Source organism: Colias philodice, chromosome 1 (genome assembly GCF_061535455.1).
Source record: "Colias philodice isolate Cphi_HAF_F1 chromosome 1, ilColPhil1 Martin Lab GWU primary, whole genome shotgun sequence".
NCBI lineage: Eukaryota > Metazoa > Arthropoda > Insecta > Lepidoptera > Pieridae > Colias > Colias philodice.
Genome location: NC_143086.1, coordinates 3,138,721 through 3,161,019, shown reverse-complemented (window position 1 = coordinate 3,161,019; position 22,299 = coordinate 3,138,721). Strand labels below are relative to the sequence as shown.

General features: G+C 34.7%; 2 protein-coding genes and 1 long non-coding RNA gene across 5 annotated transcripts in view; all 3 read left to right on the top strand.

Moving 5' to 3' along the window:
- LOC149491048 (uncharacterized) overlaps positions 1-22,299 on the top strand; it is a 73,322-nt gene that overhangs the window by 26,044 nt on the left and 24,979 nt on the right. For all 3 annotated transcript variants that reach the window (XM_089695698.1, XM_089695693.1, XM_089695705.1), the window contains exons 6-11: positions 3,290-3,331; positions 3,806-3,834; positions 4,879-5,011; positions 10,232-10,414; positions 16,767-17,547; positions 21,933-22,100. In XM_089695698.1, the coding sequence (XP_089551824.1) occupies positions 3,290-3,331; positions 3,806-3,834; positions 4,879-5,011; positions 10,232-10,414; positions 16,767-17,547; positions 21,933-22,100 (1,336 nt within the window). The remainder of the gene's footprint in view (positions 1-3,289; positions 3,332-3,805; positions 3,835-4,878; positions 5,012-10,231; positions 10,415-16,766; positions 17,548-21,932; positions 22,101-22,299) is intronic.
- Positions 12,763-13,054, top strand: LOC149491050 (uncharacterized). The gene is made up of 2 exons (XR_016315763.1): positions 12,763-12,845; positions 12,954-13,054. It is a non-coding gene; the product is annotated as an uncharacterized LOC149491050 (long non-coding RNA).
- On the top strand, positions 17,559-21,917 carry LOC149491049 (uncharacterized). The gene is made up of 2 exons (XM_089696195.1): positions 17,559-20,023; positions 20,264-21,917. The coding sequence occupies exons 1-2, from the start codon at positions 19,606-19,608 to the stop codon at positions 21,235-21,237; spliced, it is 1,392 nt and encodes a 463-aa protein (XP_089552321.1). The 5' UTR covers positions 17,559-19,605; the 3' UTR covers positions 21,238-21,917.

Sequence of the window (22,299 nt, the reverse complement as noted above, 5' to 3'; positions counted from 1 at the left end):
ATTCTAATTTACCAGCGTTATAATAATATACCGACAAAAAAATTCAAAGCATACCGAATAAAATACCTAAATTTTGCTGACACCTATGAACACAATCAAATTACATTTCTACTTAAAAATATATTAAACTTCGAATAACAAAACTAAACTTCTGAATAAAATACTGAACCTCCGACGAGATTACTGGGTTACTGACAACAGAGGTCATGTCAAAATAATCATTCTTTTACGAATTTTATGAGTTATTTAATTTTCTAGTGTTGGTTACCAAATATATTTTTTAACTCTCAACATTGATGAAAATACCGAAACTGGTCGGACCGCGCGGTCGGCTCCGTCGACGCGCAAAAAAAAAATCAAGTTTAGGTTAGGTTAGCCGTTAGGTTAGGTTAGGTTAGGTTTCTTAAAAAAAAAAACTACACAGAAATAGGAGCCCCGCGAAGCGGGTCTCCGTCGACGCGCAGAAAAAAATCAAGTTTAGGTTAGGTTAGCCGTTAGGTTAGGTTAGGTTAGGTTTCTTAAAAAAAAACTACACAGAAATAGGAGCCCCGCGAAGCGGGGCTCCGTCGACGCGCAAAAAAAAATCAAGTTTAGGTTAGGTTAGCCGTTAGGTTAGGTTATGTTAGGTTTCTTAAAAGAAAAATATGCAACAGAAAGTTCAGAAAACCGTCCACAAAACAATAAGAGATTAACCACAAAAAAGAAAAAGATATAATAAACTGAATTTTATTTTATTCTTTGCTCCCTGTACCTGTAGTAACTAGAATAGGCATGACGAAAGATTTTGAAATCCTCTTCCATAATGTGTGTATACGTTTACTATACAAGAAAAACCCTATATTTCGGTAATATACTTAAATTTAACGAAGTTATTAGCCATTTTTCAAAAAATATTTATTAACTGTGCCAAAACAGCTCGCAGGTGTCATGTGTAGGCGTGACGTCACTCTTTCGTAAATACGTAATTATGTGTACGCATTGCAAAGAAAATTAAAAAAATATTTATTTAATATGTGTTATAGAAACGAATTTCAAAGTTTATAAGTGGTGTGCAGTATTGCAGTGTGAATCCACATAAAAATAATGCTCAAAAATGTGTTAGTAATTATTTCAAGCGAGAAAATAATAAGAAATGATTGTATAAAGTTGGCGCGGAGAACCCCGAACCATGTATTCGTGAATTCGCAATTATATTTCTGTTCTGAGTCGATAAAGCATACGTGAAACAATAGAAAATAAATAAAAATGCGTATTCTCAACATATTCATAACAACAAAACACATCTGACGTGAGTTGTTTACGTATGCGTGACGTCACGCGTGTTTTAGTCAAAATGGCCAACTGCAGAATTTCAATGTTTTATTTTATTGATAATCTCATTAATCTTAATGTTTTTAAGATTTCTAAGTCACTATATTTAATTTATTTATTATACATTTTCCCTTAAAAACACTAATACGATCATTTATGGATACTGTCGTCATGCCTATTCATGATTATAGTAAGTACATTTTTGTATTTTTAATAACTTTCTGGACAAGCGCCAACAATAGAAATTTAAGTATAACATTGTAGTAAAAATAGCACAGAGTTTATGAAAAATTAAATGTAATTGATGAATTTCTAGTTGGCAAGTAAAGGTAATAATTACAAAGCATTGTTATCAGTAGAACATAATTTTATATGGTAAAAAAGTATTACAGCAATTAACAGTCATAAGATTTTTTCTAAGATTTAAGTATATCATTCGGTCGTTTCGTCATTTTTAGTCGGACAGAAGTAGTCGGAGATTTAGTATTTCGGGCAGTAAATATTATATTTTTAGTAAGGACATTTTTAAATTTATTATCGGAGCTTTTATTACTACCCGTCGTTATTTATCTCACTTTCGTTGAAATGAATGACATGCAACGTGCTGGTGGCTGATTGATGAACCTTTCATTTTTCTATCCTGCAAGTATGTCTGACATGCAAATACATATGATCGTTTTGGTCCGGGAGCCAGCAGCAGATTTTATGACCAAGTTCCTCTCAAGCGGTAATTAGTAAAATGCATCAAAGTATAGTATTATGAAGCCTCGTGAACGTCAGCTGGAGCTCGGTTGGGGGGAAGAGCGGTTGTAGCCTCCCGTATCAGCTGACGGTTTTTCCACCAAGATACAGCCAGCTGACATATATATTTATCCACAGTTACATATAAGCTATCATCAGGTAAATTTTTGTTTGAGAGGAAATAACGGAAAATAAATTTTTCTTTAAATTTAACTTTCATGTTCGAGACACTAGCTGACGTATAATACACCATGTTGTAACCAGCTGACTATTTTTTTTCGTTGAGATATTGGGTTAGCTACAATTTGACAAATTTTTAGCTGAGAGGAAATGAATGAATGAATGTATTTTTTTTCCTATGTGCGTGGGAGGCTACAACCGCTCACCCCCCCAACCGAGCGCCAGCTGACGTTCACGAGGCTTTATAATACTATACTCTCATGCGTCTGACGAATTATCTCTTGAGAGGAAATAGTTAACCAAATTTGCACCTGGCTCCCTAACCATTTAGATCTGTGCATGTCATGCAAAAGCCTAGACTGTTCCATGCACTATACTCAGATAGGATGCTGCATTAATATATATGATCTATTTTGTTGCCCACTCATGCAGCATGACAATTCACGTAAATGCATGTCATGCTTACATTACCGTCTAGGGGATATATTATAGTACCTATAAGATACTGGTATATTTTATTGAAGTTTGGCCCTTGACTCACATATGGCATAATTTATGGGATGTTTCTTAATGATGTCGGTGTTCATTCATCATCGCCCCATTATGTTTCCATTGCTGGGACACGGACGCCAAGGCGCAGGCGCAGGTTGGCACTTGGCAGATGTCACATGTCGATTCTTCAGCATGTATAACGATGTTTTCTTCACTCAAACTCAAAACTCAAACATTTATTTATTCAATTAGACTTCTTCTACAAGCACTTTTGAAACACTGTTTCGTAGAATTGTAATTATTAACTACTAGCCACTACTACTGAGCCAGGACGAGCTGGCTCACCCAGGGTAAAAACGAAATAAAAAATAGCCAATTACACTCCTACGGACTGTCCTAATTATGTAGCTTTCTAGTAACGAATAATCATTAAAATCGATCCAGTACTATTGGAGCCTATTCAATACAAACAAACAAACATAAATATATTACTTCTTTATAATGTTAGTGCGGATATGATTATTAATTGAAACGACATTACTAAATTATATAAAATATTTCCTAGAATACTCCTGATAGCGAAAGTGACAGCGAAGAATCAGATGAGGTGAGTTACCTATTTTTTTAATACTTTTTCATTTGTTACATACTCTTTCACGCGAAAATCACTGAACAGATTTAGATGATACTTTGAAGTGATGTAGCTTATGTACCATTTATTAGTCATGAGTTATTTCTATAACTTACTTGCTTTGTAATTTAGTTTGTCAAAAGTACTATCTTTTTTTTTTGTAAAACTTTGGAGTTCCATTATTCTATTACTGATTCTATAATATACGCAATATAATTCAGATATAATTTTCTCGTGCCTCTTGATAAATAACGAATCGAGGGCTGGGCCAATGAAGAATTAATTAATGTACACCCACTTATTCAAGTAGCTTAGCAACGCGAAGATTTTACGGATATGTTATTTATCCATTGCTATTGAACGATTTTGCCTGTCACTAGGCACTTCAATAGTTTCTTTTGTAAATTATTTTCAACTCATTTTTTAATCTTATCATTTCGTTTCCTACAGGAAGAAGCATATGGACCCTATCTAGACAGGTAAGTTGATAACCCGTTGTTATATTAATTTGCATTAATAATAATCTATCTATAATATGTAAAAAAAAAAAACTATTTTATTCTTGGCCATATCTAGATAATTTTTTTAGTTCGATTCCATTAAGAATAAAAAACAAACATATATTTGGCAGGATATAGTTATATTCAAAAATAGGTGACTGATCTTCCACATAAGATTTTCTAATAGATGTAAATTTGGGCTGCCATTGTATCTTATTATCAAAATGTCTTCGTACCGTCCATTGCTTAAACATCGCAATTTGTAAGATAAAAATAATTTGATTTTTCGCTCTTAATCCATACTAATATTATAAATGCGAAAGTAACTCTGTCTGTCTGTCTGTTACTCAATCACGCCTTAACTACTGAACCAATTTGCATGAAATTTGGTATAGAGATATGTATTTTGATACAAGAGAAAGGACATAGGATAGGTTTTATCCCGGAAATCCCACGTGAACGGGAACTATGCGTGTTTTTCTTTGACTGCGCGGGCGATGCCGCGGGTGGAAAGCTAGTACTTTCATAATTCAAGTACTGTATAATTGTGTACAAGAGTATCGCGAATCGATTAGATTGGTTCTTATTGCCGAGAAGTATAATTGTTGCCAGGCAACAGTAATCTGTTTTGTAAGTCCAAGGTTATTCTTATTGCGATGGAATACTTTTCATAAAAAATAAACAGGGAATTTTGTTACATTTATTTTTTTAATCCTTTTGCGCTAATTAGAGCTTATTTTTATCGACGTTCTCGAAAACAACGATGTTTCTTAATTCAATAATAAAATAATGTTTAACTAGTTCGATTATATTAAATCAAACGTATATCACACTTAGTGATTTAAAAAACGCATAAAAAGTCAATGATTCTTAAAATTAGCAGACGAGGTACCAGATGTGGTATTTTTCTAACTGATCCCCTAGATTTTCACCATAAATTTAACATATAAGTATAATTTCTCAAACTATCCCACATTTTCATCGATTTTTCATATGAAGTCTCACCACGAACCCCCTCACCAGGGCCAGGAACGAGGCGCACTCGCGGCCTGAAGACCTCGCGGACCTCTCGGACCAGTTACGCTTCCTTGAGGAGCAGTTCGAGCCGTACAGGGAGCGGTACATGATGTGCCTGCGAGAGGCGAACGATCCGACGGTGAGCACTCTTGTATATAAACGTGTGTTTTTACAGGAAATGCCAGTTTTGATCACTCTGCCGTTCTCATTCCTTTATTGTACTTACATTTGTTTCTTTATAAATTGTCACTTTAGTGGGCAACGGATTAACTTAGGTCCTTTAAATGACGATCTCAACGTGAGAACTTTTGTACATAAACATTTGGTTTTACAGCAAATGACAGTTTCGGATCCTACCGTTGCCATTCCTTTGTTCCCATGGTAATTTGTTTTTTGTTTTTTTTTTTTTTTGTAAATTGTCACTTTAGAGTGGGCATCCCATTTACGTAGGTCCTAGAGTGGACGTTTGCAATGGCCCTATTTCTGCAAATGTTGATGTGTGGAATAAATTGTCACTTAAGAGTGGGCAACGCATTTAATGAGGTCCTGGAGTGGGCATTTACAAAGGTCCTACTTTGGTAAATGTTGATGGGTGGTGGTGATCATTTACCCTCAGGCGAACAACCAGTTTGGTTTTCCGCTCTAACATTAAAAAGGAAGGTGCGGATGCAATATGGCGCGAGTTTCTCGTCATCCGCCATCTCTAAAATATAATTACATTCCTAACATGGCTACCAAGCGGGCGCCATTACAGTTTGTGATTTTTATTTAGTGCGGTTGTGTCAACATGTCATTACACAAACTAGTAATTATATTGAGTCTGGACTTTATACGAACCGATTAGTTTTTGAGATTGTTTTATTTTATCTAGGGATGTAACGATACACGATTTTGCCGATACGATACCGATACCGATATTTGTAGTAATGTATCGGCGATACCGATACCGATACCGATATCGATGGCTTGGTAGAAAAATAAATAGTGTAGTATTCTTTTAAATAAAAATGCCAAATCAAAAAACAACAAAACCATTTATTTTAGTATTATTATTTTACGAAGTCAGTTAAACTTTAAGTAATACACATACAATCAGTACCTAATAAAAGTTCACTAATAATTGGTAGAGTTTTTTCAGAAAACAAAGTGCGCACGCGCGGGCGGCCTCCCGCATCGTTCATTGGGCGCGGATTTTTGAATTATTTGATATCAAAAAAATTGGTTGTTTGTAAAGTAGGTTTACGATCGAGATGTTTACGTGATAACATAATGCAGTGGCAGCGCTCGAGATGAAACGGGAGATCGGTCCGTCTCTCTCTCGTTATACCTGCGATCGCGCTCGTGAGGTTTTGGTGTGACACAAGTTTATGAACATGTCACCCGACTTAAACGATTTTAAAAACGTTATCACGTTAAAAATTAAAAAAATTCAAAATTATGTATTTCTTTCCTTTATATAAACAAATTTGTGATTGGAACACTCCTAGTAAGCAAATAAAATGCTTGTCAGGAGGTTCCGCTCTTCCTTAACACTATTACAGAAACAGAAATAAAACAATATGAATGAATACAATGCAAAAACATAAAAGAAAAGAAAGAATTTAATAAAAAAATATCGGTATCGGTTGATTTATTATCGGCGATACCGATATATCGGCTTGCCGATATATCGGCCGATATATCGGTATCGGTATCGGTATCGTTACATCCCTAATTTTATCAAATAACACCTAGTTAAACCCGCGTAATTATTCCAAAATTGTTGAAAAATTACATACTTTCCAAACTAACGTAGAATTCGTCCCGTCTGCGTCTGTCTTATATAGGTATATTTTTTTTGTATTTCATCATCTATACTAATATTATAAAGAGGAAAGGTTTGTATGTATGTATGGTTTTCACGCATAAACTACTGGACCGATCTTGATGAAATTTGGCACAGATAATCTTTTGACCCTGAGAAAGAACATAGGCTACCTTTTATTGCGAAATATGTACCACGGGCGAAGCCGGGGTGGACCGCTAGTTTCTATTTCTAATACGCGAGTGTTACATTGTTATCATATTCACTAAGTTGAAAAAGGTTTGTGTCTGCAAATATGAATGAATGAACATAGAATTCTTCTGTGTTGGAATTCAGTATAAACTGCCTTTTTTCCTATGTAGTTCAAATAATACGAAGTTATATAAACCCGGTTTTTAAAAATCCATAAAAAATATTATCGAATATACAGGGTGTCCCAGCAACGGTATACTAAGCCCCAAGGAGGTTATAGTTTTGCATACGCTGAGTACGTAAAAAATACTTATAAAATTCCAGACGAATTTTTTTGATAAATATGTAGATGAATTCTTAAAACTATGTGTACACCCTTGACAAACAACCCGCTCAACTTTGCCACCCGCACGTGAGCTTATACGTGCACATAAAAATACGTTTAAGATTATGTTTTCATAGACAAAATGCTCACATTAGCGAATATACCGGGTGCGCGAAGCTATAGAGACGAAAACATGGATTTTAAGGAAAAATTAAGCAAAAAATTTTCGACGTAATTTTGTTAATTTTGTTTAACTATTTTTTACGTGATCAGTGTATGCAAAACTACAAGTTCCTTCGCGCTTAGTATACCAATAGTATATGCACCCTGTATATATCGAATAACTTGGAAGTATTTTGCTAAAGAATGTTAAGAACGTAAAAGTTGCGAACTGCCAAATCATATTATCAATCGGTGCAGTGAGACGACAGACATCTTAAGAGGGCTTACGTGGCGTGCACTTAGCCAAAAGTTAGGCTAAAAGAAAATATATGGGTCAATAAACAAAATATATAATTTTTTACCTTCCCGGAAGCATTAATAATCATAAAGATTGGTATCAATAGCAATGATTTTGGCATATTTAGACGATTAAATTGGTAAAAAACCCAGTGGTCATCATATTTTATAACGTTAGGAAAATTTTAAAAGAAAATTTTATGTATATTCTGTGCAATTGTCGGCACCGAGAGATGCAATCAATAGTTTCGAGTCGACGCAATGATACAGGTCTATTTATAGACTTGCAGCAAGCCCTAGGCAACCGACTCATCCCACTGCTACATAGAATTATGAGCCCCAGATTTTATTGATTACCTGCGCGCTGTAAAATGAAATGTTGCGTGCACTGAGCCATCGATCGGTGCACCAGCCTCTGACCCTTCTTGCTCTATATACGCACATATGAACTTTTATGTTTTAAAATATTTTTAGTGTCCGACCGAAACTGGTTTCCAGGCCGAAACCGAAACCGAAACCGAATGTTCGGCCGTGGCTTCAGTTTCGGCCGAAACCGAAACCGAAACCGAAACTCACGTGGTCAAGTATGAAATTTCTAAAAATACTGAACTTTGGTGCATTTTACCTATTATCTTGCCTTAATTAGGGCATGAAATGAAAACACAGTACATATATTAAATTTGTTGTAATCATTTATTTAATATAAAATAAAATAAAAATATTTTTTAAATAGGTATTAATAATAACAATTTTAATTTTTTTTTCTAATTAAGTTCTCAGTAAAATCAGTCATCTAAATCAAATCAGTAATTGTTACTGTTACTTTAAATACTAAGTTTTGGTATTTTGAGATCTTTCTCTTTATTAAAGAATACCTACTTTGGATTGGTATTTGTACTTAGAAGAATAATCAGTCTCTTATATAAAAAAAATTGGTTGTCTGTAAAGTCAGTTTACTGACGATAGTTGAACGTGACAACGTCCGATTGTGCTTCTTTGTCGCTTGTTCCGCGCTCACTTGCACTTCAAGCCTTACATGGAACGCCTCAGAGCGAGGTAACGCCGCATGAGTCATGTTTTTTCGTGCGTGCAGCCGGCTCTATCGAATTATAAGACGTTGTCACGTCAATAATAATTATTAATTACTATTACACCCAGTTCCAATCTCAACATAGATAATCAAAAATTGTTTCCACCAGCGTGGGTCAACCAACGCTTTGACAGCGTCCGCCAAAGCGTTGCCGAGGAAAATGAAGTTAGGCGAGCGTGAACGTGTGTGAACTAAGTTCACTGAACTTGCGAAATAAGTTTCGGTTTCGGCAAAAGTTTCGGCCGATTTTGGCCGAAACCGAAACTGCGGCCGAAACTTGATTTTTGGCCGAAACTCGGCCGAAACCGAAACCGAAACCGAAAGTTCGGTCGGACACTAAATATTTTACGTTTTGAATTTATTATACAGATATTTAGGTATTTTTATTTATACTTTGGAGGACTACTTAATAAGATTTGACTAAATAATCGTTTGAAATCTAATTACGACACTAGTTAGATAATTACTTGTACGTCGACAGCTTTGAAAGAAACAATGGAAATAAGGTTAAAAAAAAACAAATTAGACTTAAAAACAAGTTTGAGCTTTGAAGAGGATCTTCTTTTAAAAGGGAAAGGATAGGGAGTTCTCGTGCTATCGGCTTGGCATTTACACTGAGAATGAACTGAGGCGCGTACAAATCTTAGCTAAACCTATAAGTATGTATATGGTTCACTTGCCTCGTTGCCATGGAGATGCGACGCTTTTGTTAGTTTACGTTTGTGTTTTTGGAGAGAACTAAATATGCTATATGAATTATAACGTTCGTCTTAAAATTATTTGTCCAATAAATTATTTTTTTTAAAACGCGACCCTAAAAGAGCGCATGTAATGATTTCGGTGGTTTAATTGTTTTATTTTTTAATTTAAAAAACTTTATCGCCCCTCGAACTTAATGCATTTGAATAGTCGTATTTTGTATATTATAAACCATTATTATAAATAAGTAAAAATAAAAAAAACGAATAAACGTCGCACCACTACATGCACACGGCCGCCCCACACTTGCGCAGTAAACAGCTATCGTAGTGTGTAGGCTGTAGGCTGTAGCGCTCTCCCATTCGTCTCCGGGCTTGCGTCCTAGTGCTACCTGTTGCAGTAAAGCGTTGCAACGCCATTTGCTCTGGTGATTTATTGGAAGGTAATTTGTTTTCGTTTGTTTTCCGGTACACACGGACTCTTTATTGTGCCTCGTACTTTTGTACAATATTAGTAAGTCGTTGCGACAATTAGATTTTAAGAATTTTTTCGATTAGCGATCGAGTTGTTTGCTTGGATACCATATGGAAGCGAAGCTTTGTTTTTATACAGTTTTGCGATTATCTTGGGGAAACTGCTTTTGCGATTGTTGTGAACATTTTAAATATTTTTTTTGATTTTTGGAAATTTATTTTCTTTGTTGTCTTACTTATTTATACGAAAAATGTTTAACTGACATTTTTTTTAATTACGATGCAATTGCGATGTTTTTAACTAACATTTTTTTTAGATCACATTAAGCGAGCGTACCCTGCAACGCCGCCAGCGGCTAGCGGACAAGGTCCGAGCGGTGTTCCACAACCTCAGCCACGCACACCATCTTTTGAGCGACTTCAACTTGCTACTGTCTCACAATGGATCCCGACTCACGTCTGAGATGCTCGTCGAGAATCGACCATTGTCACCACTTCATGTAAGTGTTTGTTGCTATTTTTATTCTAGAGCCGGCAAACAACATTGCGGTTCGCCTGGTGGAACGCGATCAACATCGCCCATGCACATTGCAAAGGTAAGGATTTTTAGCTTTTAATAGGAAATGAAAACAGACTGGATTGCTGAAGGAGATCAAAGATGAGGAAAACGATGGGCGCTCTCGAATTCTCCAACTCTTCGCGCGAATTACAATAGAAGTCATAGTTACTTAGTTTTTAGTAGCATACTATTTGACGGTGTTTTTCTGTGGAGGTGTTCAACCTTTCCCGGTGCTAGCTGACACAATTCGCGCCGCAGGGAGCTCGGATTCCCTCAAAGTAAGTACTAGGTATGCTGCGCGGTTTCATCCGCCGGCGAACCCGCGGGAAAAATCAGTATATCTATACCTCTTGTGTTATTTTTATATATAACCTGTATTACTGTAAAGTTTAATTTAAATCCGATCAGTAGCTTTTTCGTAAAAGAGTAACAAACATCCGTCCATACTCACAATCTTTCGCATTCCTAATATTAGCAGGATGTATAATTCAAAATAAAGTCTATTAAAAATTTAAATTAAGGGTTGCAATTTTTTTGACGTATATGTCGGATTAGTATAAGCTTAACTTTTAATTCATATGGTCGAGGCTTGCATCCCGCGGCCGCCATTTTGTTCTGGCCTAAGTTTGAATACCGGGGCCGCCATTTTGTAATGAGCAAGGCCGGCATCGCGCAGCCGTAATCTTGCTATAGGCTAAGGTAGCTTCCCGCGACCGCCATTTTGTAATGGACGGGCCTGGCGTCGTGCATGTGCCATTTTCTTTAGGACTAAATCGAGATCGCGGCTGCGCTTTGTTTCCTGAACTTGCAATCCCACAGAAAATGTGGTAGGTCATATTATTACTTTATGCCGTAAACTGGAAATTAAAAAAAAAGTGGAATAACGTTATACATATTTTCGATTCAAATTACAGTTCGATTATAGGATAATTATACAAGTAAAAGATATTAAATAGATTTGGTTCTTGTACGTAGCCTTTCATGAACCGGGTCAAATATCCGATAAAATAAAAATAAAATAAAAAAGAGTTTATTTTCTCACATCAGTTAAATAAATAAGTTTACACATTTTCAGTACATATAAATAAGGACGGAACATTAGCTTTACTTTGCTATTTTTATGCAGAATATTACTTAAATAAATAAAATTTCGGAACAATCCTCAAAAAATACGATAAAAAAAATTAATTAAAACTGACTTAATAATAATAAAAAAAAATCATTGTTTAAAGATCTTTTATAAGATTGGTGTAATGATTTTTGACATAATTTGTCAAAAATTTACAATTTTTTTGTATAAAGTTGTAGACTATACTTTGTTAAAAATAATGACTTGTCAAATTTTGTGTGATTGCTAGTTAAGTAGACTTTTGACCCTTTGCATTTATTTTTCAAGATGACGGCCGTGGTAAAAGTTCACCTCTCAAATTAAGTCAAACTTGAACTAATCCACTACTAATAAAAAACTGAACTTATGTTATTTGCGAAACGCAGCGTCGAGAAGAGTTAAATTAACGTCCAAAATGATTGTCTTTCTGTTTGCTATTTTGTCTTTATATCTCCCACACGGCCAATTTTATTTGTTATCTTAATCTCAAATTGATACAGTGCAATCTGTAAATATTTTTCTGAACCCCTTAACTGATACTGGTGGTAGGCTAAAAATAACTAAAAATACATATATACAAACCGCTGAAAATACACCAATGTTATACGAAAGTGGATATCTTGTAATATTCTCTAATACAAAAAAAAAAAAAAAGATTTATACGATATCAGACCAACCGCCAAAAACCAGTCGATATTTTAAAGCAAAAAAGTAGCATTAAATCTATTAGAAAAGGAGGAGAATATTATAAAAAATGAAAGGAAAATAATTTACCAGCGATATTTTGTCGGGAAAGGGCAGAGGGTGAAATTTTTGAGAAACAAGTCAAATGGCAAAGTTAGAGATTGTTGAACATGATATACATATTTGTTGAAATTTTGTATTTACACTTTACAACCTCAAAATTTAAGTGAAAAAAATAAAAAAGAGCCGTGGTTTTCAATTTTTTCTATTATAAAACAATTTGTTTTTTTCACGAAATTTGGTAAAAACTTGTTTTTTTATGTCTCAAATATAGGTCTACCAGAATGTGATGGCATATTTATATTTAAGAAATAAAAGATTTTCATGTGGCAACTTATTTGACAACTATCAAATTGGTTGTCAAATTATTTGTCTTTTTTGCAGTTGATAAATAAATTTTAGGATTTTGTCTAAAAAATCTTCGAAAATGTCAAGAGGTGTTGTTTATAATGTGTATAGAAAAATATTTGATGAAGAAGGGTCAAACACATCACAATTTTCAATTTAGAAGATTTTATTGGTAAATTGGACTTACCCGCTTTGATACTTTCAATTAAAAAATATTATATGTAGGTAACTATAATATTGTTTGTTGATTGGAATATAATTTTATGAAAACTTATTACAGGAGTTTCCAATACGGCTATTCGTCAAGTCCAAGCTGTCCAAGTCAATTTTATAATGTGTGTATCTGTTTATACTTACGAAAATAAACATAGTTTTATTTTATTTTTATTTTATTTTATAAAAAATTATAAGCAGTCTAGTTTTCTATCGATATAACATCGATATTTTTACATGGCATAATGATAATGAACATACAAATATAGGTATATTGTGTAAATGATAATATGTATTACCTGTATAAAAGTAATATGTATATTATACATGTAAGTATGTACCCACATAATATTAAGTGGATATCTGATTTTATTATTAAGTACAGTATTGTCCACTTATGTAATGTGACTAATGATATTGAGAACAAACTAAAAAATAAGCAGTATCAAGATCGTTCAGTCCATTTTCCCTAGAGTTGCACACTCAAAATTTTGATTTCCCTAATTGCCATCAGATTCTGGTTTACTTATACACTCAAATTTATTTGAATTGAAATATTTATTTTTAGTTAATATTAAATAAATACCCTAATTTTCAATGGAAATTTACCCGTTAAAATATCAGCTTTTTTCAAAAACTTGGTGAGCTTTCTGTTTGTTGAAATCTCTACTTTTCGATGGTGAATAAAAAATGGTTTAATAATATTCTCCTCTATTTCATCTTACTATTCTTTTGAAGGCTTCGACCCTAAAATATAAAAAAAAAGTATTAAGTAATATCTTGATCCAATTATTTGTATTACTATCAAATCAAACATTTAATTTTTATTTGCTCACATAAAATTATGGTCCAAGAGCCAGTGAACCCTGGGAGTAACGGTCTCCCTGTAAGGCTAGAAATTTGTATACTTACGATTTATGGCATTCTAAGAGCAATAGCCATGACCTGGCAGGCGTCAGCCCTGCACGTCATCAGCCCTTTTATTTTTTAAACTGTTAAAAGAATTGGTTTTCTAAACTTGTTTCTGTAAATTTGAAAATTTAATAGGACAAAGTTTATTTATTGTACATCTTAAAAAAAAATTGACAGGCGATTACAATAAGCAGAAGTATATGACAGATCAATTAGAAAACGCACAGTTGATGGGGTAAAATAAACTTTATCCTGTATACTCGAAATTTTTATATGTCTTCAAATAAACGTCTCAGAGTAAGTATGTACAATGCCAGGCGGTTTTGAACAGCATAAGACCATGACAGGCGAGGGGACAGTTGCTAAGGGCGGCGTGCAAATAAGAAATTTTACATGAACGCATACAGTAAATGCAATGTATTTTATTGTGTTTTATAATTCAAATCAAAAAAGCTTTTTAAATGTATTAAAATCACAATAAAATACATTATTTCATTTTTTTAATATTTTAAAATGCATAGGTAGGTACCTACTTCAAATAACTTTCTTTATGATGATTATGATAAATAAATATGTGAGCAATCAATGTCTTCTTAAAGTACTACCTACACCACCTAATATTTATTTTGTAATATTTTTGGAACAAGTATGTTCCATATCGCGCGTTGCGAAAGGGGGCTAGACATGGGCTAGACAGAAAAAATAAAGGCCAAAAGTTGTAACGAAGCTTTTTTTTTTTTAAATCGTGGCCGCGTCGCCACGCTATGTGATGTTATTATACATAGTCTATATTATAGTAGTGACACTACTAGCTATACAAGGTAATATAATAAAACTGAAGAATTTGCTCGTTTGTTTGCTATGTTGAACGCGCTAATATCAGGATTCAGGAACCACGGGTCGGATTTGAAAAATTATTTCATTCATTTGTTAGATGGTCTATTTATAGATCTTATAAGATAAGCGAAAACTTACAAAACTAAAATTATTTAATATTTTTGTACGTTTAAATAAAATAAATCTTTACTAATATTATAAAGCTGAAGAGTTTGTTTGTTTGTTTGTTTGAACGCGCTAATATCGGGAACTACTGATCCGATTTGAAAAATTCTTTCGCTGTTAGATAGCCCATTTATCGAGGAAGGTGATAGGCTATGTATCATCACGCTACGACCAACAGGAGTGACAGACAGAATGCACTATATGCATTCACGCAAAACCTCCCACTCGCACGCCCTTAGCAACTGTCCCCTCGCCTGTCATGGTCTTATGCTGTTCAAAGCCGCCTGGCATTGTACATACTTACTCTGAGACGTTTATTTGAAGACATATAAAAATTTCGAGTATACAGGATAAAGTTTATTTTACCCCATCAACTGTGCGTTTTCTAATTGATCTGTCATATACTTCTGCTTATTGTAATCGCCTGTCAATTTTTTTTTAAAATGTACAATAAATAAACTTTATCCTATTAAATTTTCAAATTTACAGAAACAAGTTTAGAAAACCAATTTTATTAACAGTTTAAAAAATAAAGGGGCTGATGACGTGCAGGGCTGACGCCTGCCAGGTCATGGCTATTGCTCTTAGAATGCCATAAATCGTAAGTATACAAATTTCTAGCCTTACAGGAAGACCGTTAGTCCCAGGGTTCACTGGCTCTCCAGCTATTATGAGTATTATTTACAATATTTATGTTAATACAATATTTATAAGTTGTTTACAATATTTATGTTATACCGATTCTTCAATAAGATTTCCTGTGTATAAAACATGGCCAAATGCTGTTAAAATAAACTAAAAACACTATCAAATAAAATAAATAAGTAATAACTAATAAGTATAGTACAAATTTCATGAATCGTGAAACTCGGTATTTCGATTGAAATTTTCAGAGAAAATGTATCAAAAGGTTCCTAAAAAAAATAATAGCTTACTTGCACGGAACCTTTAGTGGCGAGAGTAATTATTCTTGTTATTTTTTTTAGTACATACATGCTCTATTGTTTTCTGTTAATATTAAAAGTGTTGCCATAAACAATAAACTTGGGAGGGTCTTTAATATTTATTTTTAAGCTATTACATAGCTTCTATCGCAGGCCTTGAGCGCGGGGACCGAATCTAGAAATTCCGTAACGAAAAAACCTCACGCTCCCCACTCCGACGGGCGGAGGTGTGGCTTGAAGGCATAGCATGCAATAGGTTTACCGCGGCAGTCCCCGAGTGCCACACGTTTTTTTTTCTTATTTTTGTATTTGTTGACAAAGTGGCAATCACATGAGTAAATAAATAGTACAGAGACAACTAGTATTTTGTAATACTTTTTAAGACCGTAACTGAAATAAAATGTATAAATTTTTATAACTGTAAATTATATATTAATCATTTTGATGACTGAATGAACACACAGTGCAATATACAAGCATTGTTAATAAAAAAATTACCACGTTCTTCATAGATGTATACAAAATAGCAATTGCAAAAACAAACAACCAAATTATTATTAAAAATTCTTCTCAACTGCTATTATGTAGGAATATGTATATATGGAAATCCACTGTTGTTCTTTGCGATAGACCTTAATCCAAACCTTATCACAAAATCTGTTCTTAGCGAACATCTAACTAATAACTTCATTAAAGTTTGTAACACTGTAAATACAGAATTGTCATACAAATTACAATACTAAAAATTATCCTTTTGCCCTTGTTACACATAAAATTAAGAGCTCATACAAATTTTCCATTAGATGCATTTTGATCTGATCCAAATTAAAATTCTCGATCGCTTACGTTTCCGACCATTTTTTAGTTCTTCACCCCCAGCAATATGGCGCCGTTTCTGAGACTAAAAAATAATAATAGTGTAGATTTACAGAAAAGTAAATAATATTTCAAGAAATCATACCAATTAAGAATTTTGTACATCACGAACTCACGAGGCTATTAACCATTCATATCTTTTTCAGGCTCATGTAAACGTGGTGACAACAAATCGTCCCGGCCATCGAGGCGGCCCTGGGACGCACCACCACGGTCATAGAACACACCACGCATCCAATAACTCGAACCAAGCTTCAAACAACCAAGGTCAACGCAGATCCTCGCATCAAAACTCAAACGAATACAGATTCACCGATGTAACTTCATCAGCCGCGAGCAGAGCCCAAATGAGTCAAGGTGCGAACCGGGCTGACGCGTCTGGCAACACAAGACCAGAATCAGACGAACAAGCCATGAATTTAGACGAGGCCGCAGGTTCCGGCGCAGCCATGAGCGCAGACGACATAAAAGTGGAATCGGAGTTCGACGACGACACAAGTGGAGACCAGGCCACTCCGGGCCAGGCTTCAGGTCCCAATCAATCGACAAACACAAATAGCAGAGACGCTAAAAACCAAAATCAAACGACAAACCAGCACCGGGGCCGTAACCCAAATCAGCCGACGGTAAACATTGAGGTGCACGATCCTATCACGGTTCAAGTGCAGATCGAAACGCGCGTGCCAATCCCGTTCGAAGCGATGCTGGGTAACATGGAACAACGCCAGAACCTAGCGCAAAACCAAAACCTAGACGCGCGCACAAACCAGCACGGAAACCAAGGTAACGCGGGCAACGATGGAAACCAACAGGCCCCGGGAAACCAAGACAACCAAGCGAGCGGGGAAGGAGACGACAGTGAGAGGAGCCGCATTGGCCTCATGATGGTTGATCATTTCCGCGACGTGCTGAATCACGTGCGACAGGGTAAGGAGGCAATTTTGTGCAACTAGATTTAGTTACGAATGCGCCTCATAATTCTTTAAAGTATTCTGTTATTTGAGTTGTGTCTTGTTATTTAACATAGAACATAGGATTGAGTTTTGTCTTAAGATTTCGTATAGCACCCAGACAAGCCGAATAGTATCATTGGTTATCGAATATATAATATTTAGTTACAATACGCCTCTTAACAGCCGATTTTAGCAGTTTTTTTTTGCCACAATAATGACATGATTTCATTAAAAGCTTGTACTAACCGCACTTAGCATCATCACAATCGAGATCATCACGGATATATAAGTTGAATGTCAGCATTGTAAAATACAATATGCTGTATACAGTCTTTAGCCACCATTATTGTCTAACCTACTACATCGCGTTTCTCTTTGATAGTGTTGTTGAATTTTACCCCACTTATATTATAAGCGTTTTAAGTAAATTTGATTTATTTCTCTAGTAGGATTGTGAAAAATTGTTATCATAAAAGCATTTTAGATATGATGGTGATTGCAATTATATTAGGTATAATGTAAGATTTTATAAGCTTTACATTTGAACGAGAATGGTAGTGTAACTAAAGGAGACTAGAATAATGGGCTTGCATATACATGGTATAAAGCTTAGATTAAAAATAAGGGAGGGGTTCTTTTCTACAGTTATCATAATTTGAAGGTAAGTCTACAATATGACTAAATATTCCAATACAATTAAAAAAACACCCCAGTCACTTACGTCAAATACTTTGACAGTTCAATTGGAATAGCGTTAACGTGTTGATATTGCTTCGTATATTACTTTATTTTTTTGAGCTTTCATAATCGTAAAGTCTCCTTTGGTTGAAGTATTAACTACCAATACCAGATCATGAATAATATATAACATAATATATCTTGTGCTATGCTTAAAATCAAATGTTCAGTAACAGCGTGTTGAAAAATTTAACTCACAATAATCAACTAAATTGCATAACCATTTCGCACATGCTTATTAATTTCTGAAATATACGAAACCATAACTGTAGGATATATAAAAATTACCCATGTTATAGCATGATAATTTATTTTCCTTCGTTTGCATTCCACTAAGATTCGTTAAAAGAATGAACCCCTTTATGATCACACTTGATTGTTTTTCTATCCATTAAATAATTAATAGCTGGACTTATCTTCACGAATTACGGGTAAATTTGCTATATAATGCCCTTTCATATGATACCCTATTTTCCTTGAGTGACACATGATTAATATTGAATAAGATCTATTTACAATGGAATGTCTTATTAGGTATACCTTGTACATATTGATACTATATTGTAACGCCGTGTACTCTGCGATCGCTTTCCATGCCTTACAAAATTATAGTTAGAAAAAACGCAAGCTTCCAAATTTTAGTGGATCAATTTGATTGGTAAACAAACTGCCGCCATTATACCATATTCCCAAACTCTTTCTTGCAAAGTATATTGATCTGCACTGATGCCAAAGTTAAAGTTTGCCTAGCAATCGATGATTTGAGTTGTTGAAGTAATTGCAACTCTCCGTGTTACGTCACAATTCACCATTCTGTCTTTTCAAACGGTAATTTTCTAAAAGACCATTTAAGAAAGGATCAACTTCCTCTCTAGAAATTACTTTCTAACAACACACTACTCTGACCTGTTGTGTATCTGAAGAAAATTAAGACTTATTGTCTACTCGCGACCAAAACGTGGTTCTTCTGATGGTTGCCAGCAATGAATGAGCCAATTCTTTTTTAAACCCTTAATAAAAAGTAAATTGTAACAACACGTAACTGGATTTTACCCATTTTAAACATTAGTAATTTCTAAAAGTTCTCGTTTTTACATTGCATTTGATTTTATCTGCTAAGAGCGCAATCTGAGTTGCGGTTGGGATATATGAAATGCGACGTGAAACGCAAAATATTGTTTACGCGAAAAACCTCAATACTACACAATAAAAATAATTATTGTGCAACTTGCCGCAACTCAGAAGATTTTGAATATGGAACTTGATAATTTTTTGAATTATACCGTAAAACTTTATGTTACAAAAGAAAAATTATATATATAATTTAGAACTTTTTCTTCTAGACCCTATATCAGATATAGACGATGATGATGATGACGATAATATTGTTGTTGATGATATCGTCGCTGTTAGGCCAAGCAAATTGGTAGATGAACGTGTATCCTTATGCGTGGATCCAGAGAATAATACATTATCAAGTCCTGAAGTCTGTCCCTTGATAAATGACTTACGTCCTGCAAACGAGAATCAACGAGGCAATACCAATGATTGCGATGAAAATGTTGAGGTGATCATTATCTCAGACAGTGAGGACGAAGAAGATAAAACAGATGATAAAAACACAAATACACAGTCATACGGGCAAGAAGAGCAAATGGTAGTTCGAACTAATCCTAACGATGAAGCCTGCCATGATGCAGTAGAGATGTCGGGTAAGGAATGGCAATATACAGCGATTATTGTGCCATATTTCCTTATAAATTTCACTAACTTTGTTAGTCACAATTTTTCCCAAAACATACATACACATATTACATACATATTTTTTTTAATAAACAGTTTTCTGATTCCATTAAATTCAATTATTTGAGTAATTTATAATAAATTTAAAATGTGCGTACTTCTATTTCGTTTTAACTTACCCAAGGCATCTAAAACCTTTTTTTTTGTAGAACCCAAAAGTGATAATGTTGCCACCACAGACACTGCCCAGGTTGTGATTGATAAAATAGACCAACACATCAGATTTTATAATGTGTTGAAACATGCACATATACAAGTGGACAAGTCTGTTCAAGCTAAAATTATAACAAAACGGAGGAAGTCTAACAATAGCAATGACCCAAGTGAGGACAAAGATCAGAATAACCAGACTCATGATGAGAATAAATCAGATCAGAACGAACAGACAGACCAGCATGATGTTCCAATGGATAGTAATACTTCAGCCGAAGTACGGATAGAAGACGTCCCTTTGCCTGAAGAAACCAGTCAGACAAACGATAAAAAGGACAATGGAGCTGAGCTTTTGAGAAGTATAACACCTAAGGCAGATCCAATGCAATGGAGCCAATGCAATCAGAATGATCAGCCCCGTACGGGCAATGCGTCAGGTCGAAACAATCAGAGCTCTCGAAATAATCGGACCCAACAGAACAGTCGTACAAAAAACAGCAACCAAGGTAGTGGAAATAATCAGTCCCAGCGTGGTCGTCCGGGTAATCGGAACAATCAAGGCAATCAGACTCGCCATCGAAATCAAAGCGGTCAGTCTAATCCGACCGACAGATCCGGTCAGAGCCATCAAGGTCAGTCCAAACATCATCCCGATAAAGCCAATTGTTCTCTACAAGAGCGTACATCAAACAATGATCATCACAATCAAAATCAAAATCAAAATCGCCCCCATTCGTTGTTATCGCAAATTCGCGATGCAAATGCTAGAATTATTCAGAAAGCAAGAAGCAAACGGGCTAAGAAGCGTGAAGTACGCAAAACCACCACACGGGTTATCCCTCCCTCACTGCGCCGGCGACTACAGCTGCCGGGTAAGGGCATTGCATTTACATACAGTGAAGCAAATATTGAGCCTTATTTTTTCGAGCTTTTTCGAAATTTCGTTTATTTTGCAAGAGCATGGTCCTAATACCTTAAACTTACCGTACCAAATTGGCGCGCAGAGTTTCCACATCATAATTGAGACAATATCAGTTGGTGTATATTGTTGTCGTAGTTACTCTCGTAGTTACTGTTGTCGTAGTTGTTGTGCACGACAAAGATAATTTACGACCTTTCAGGTTATAATTGGTGCCTTGAACCGCTGAGCCACCACTGCTTACAACAATGTCGTTTTTGTATGTGTAATTGTGTAAGAATATGTTCCAATAATGTTAGTATATTTTCATGTGGCATGTACACGGCTAAATTTGCCTAAGAAAGACGATATCTTGTAAAATGATAAGACATATTTGATCGTGTGTTGCTTTATATCTTATTAGGGGATACAAAGGGATATAATTGTAAATGAAAATAATTATGATTATACTTTTTTGAAGGTTGATGTTTGGTGTATTATATGAAAGTGTAAAAATGTATTATATGGATTATTATATATTATGTAATATTATTTCAGCTTCTTTTTTCACTATTTGTTCACACATCTATAATGGAATGTTATTTAATGATCTTTGACTTGTGTAATTTTATTTATCCTGCACAATGCATGTTCCTTCTAGAATATGTTTAGTAATTGTAATTTAAATGAAAAATAAAAATCCAAATAAAATTCTTGGTTTCGAGGTTAGTAAGTGATTATTCGATTATGGTGAAATTTTGTTTTAGATTTCCAGTTTAACGGTTTAGGGGCAGGTGAGTTAGGAGGTTTCGAGGTCGTTGTTAATATGGATGACGGCTCTGGCGGTACTGCTGCTGGACCTAATGTTACTGGAGGAACTGAGCCGCAGTCAAATTATACTGGAAATCAACAAAATGCGGACGATGGCAATAGCAGTACGTATTTATGGTTATTCTAATTCACATTTGATTTTTCTTGTAGATATAATTACTAACTATTTTTTCGGATGTCTTATGAAGAGACACATAATGGAGCAAAAAAAGGAAGTATTTCATGTTTTCTTGGATGTGGCTAAGTTCTCGAAAAGCTTATTATACAAATGATCTTATAAAGTTAGGTACCTTCCTACTTTTA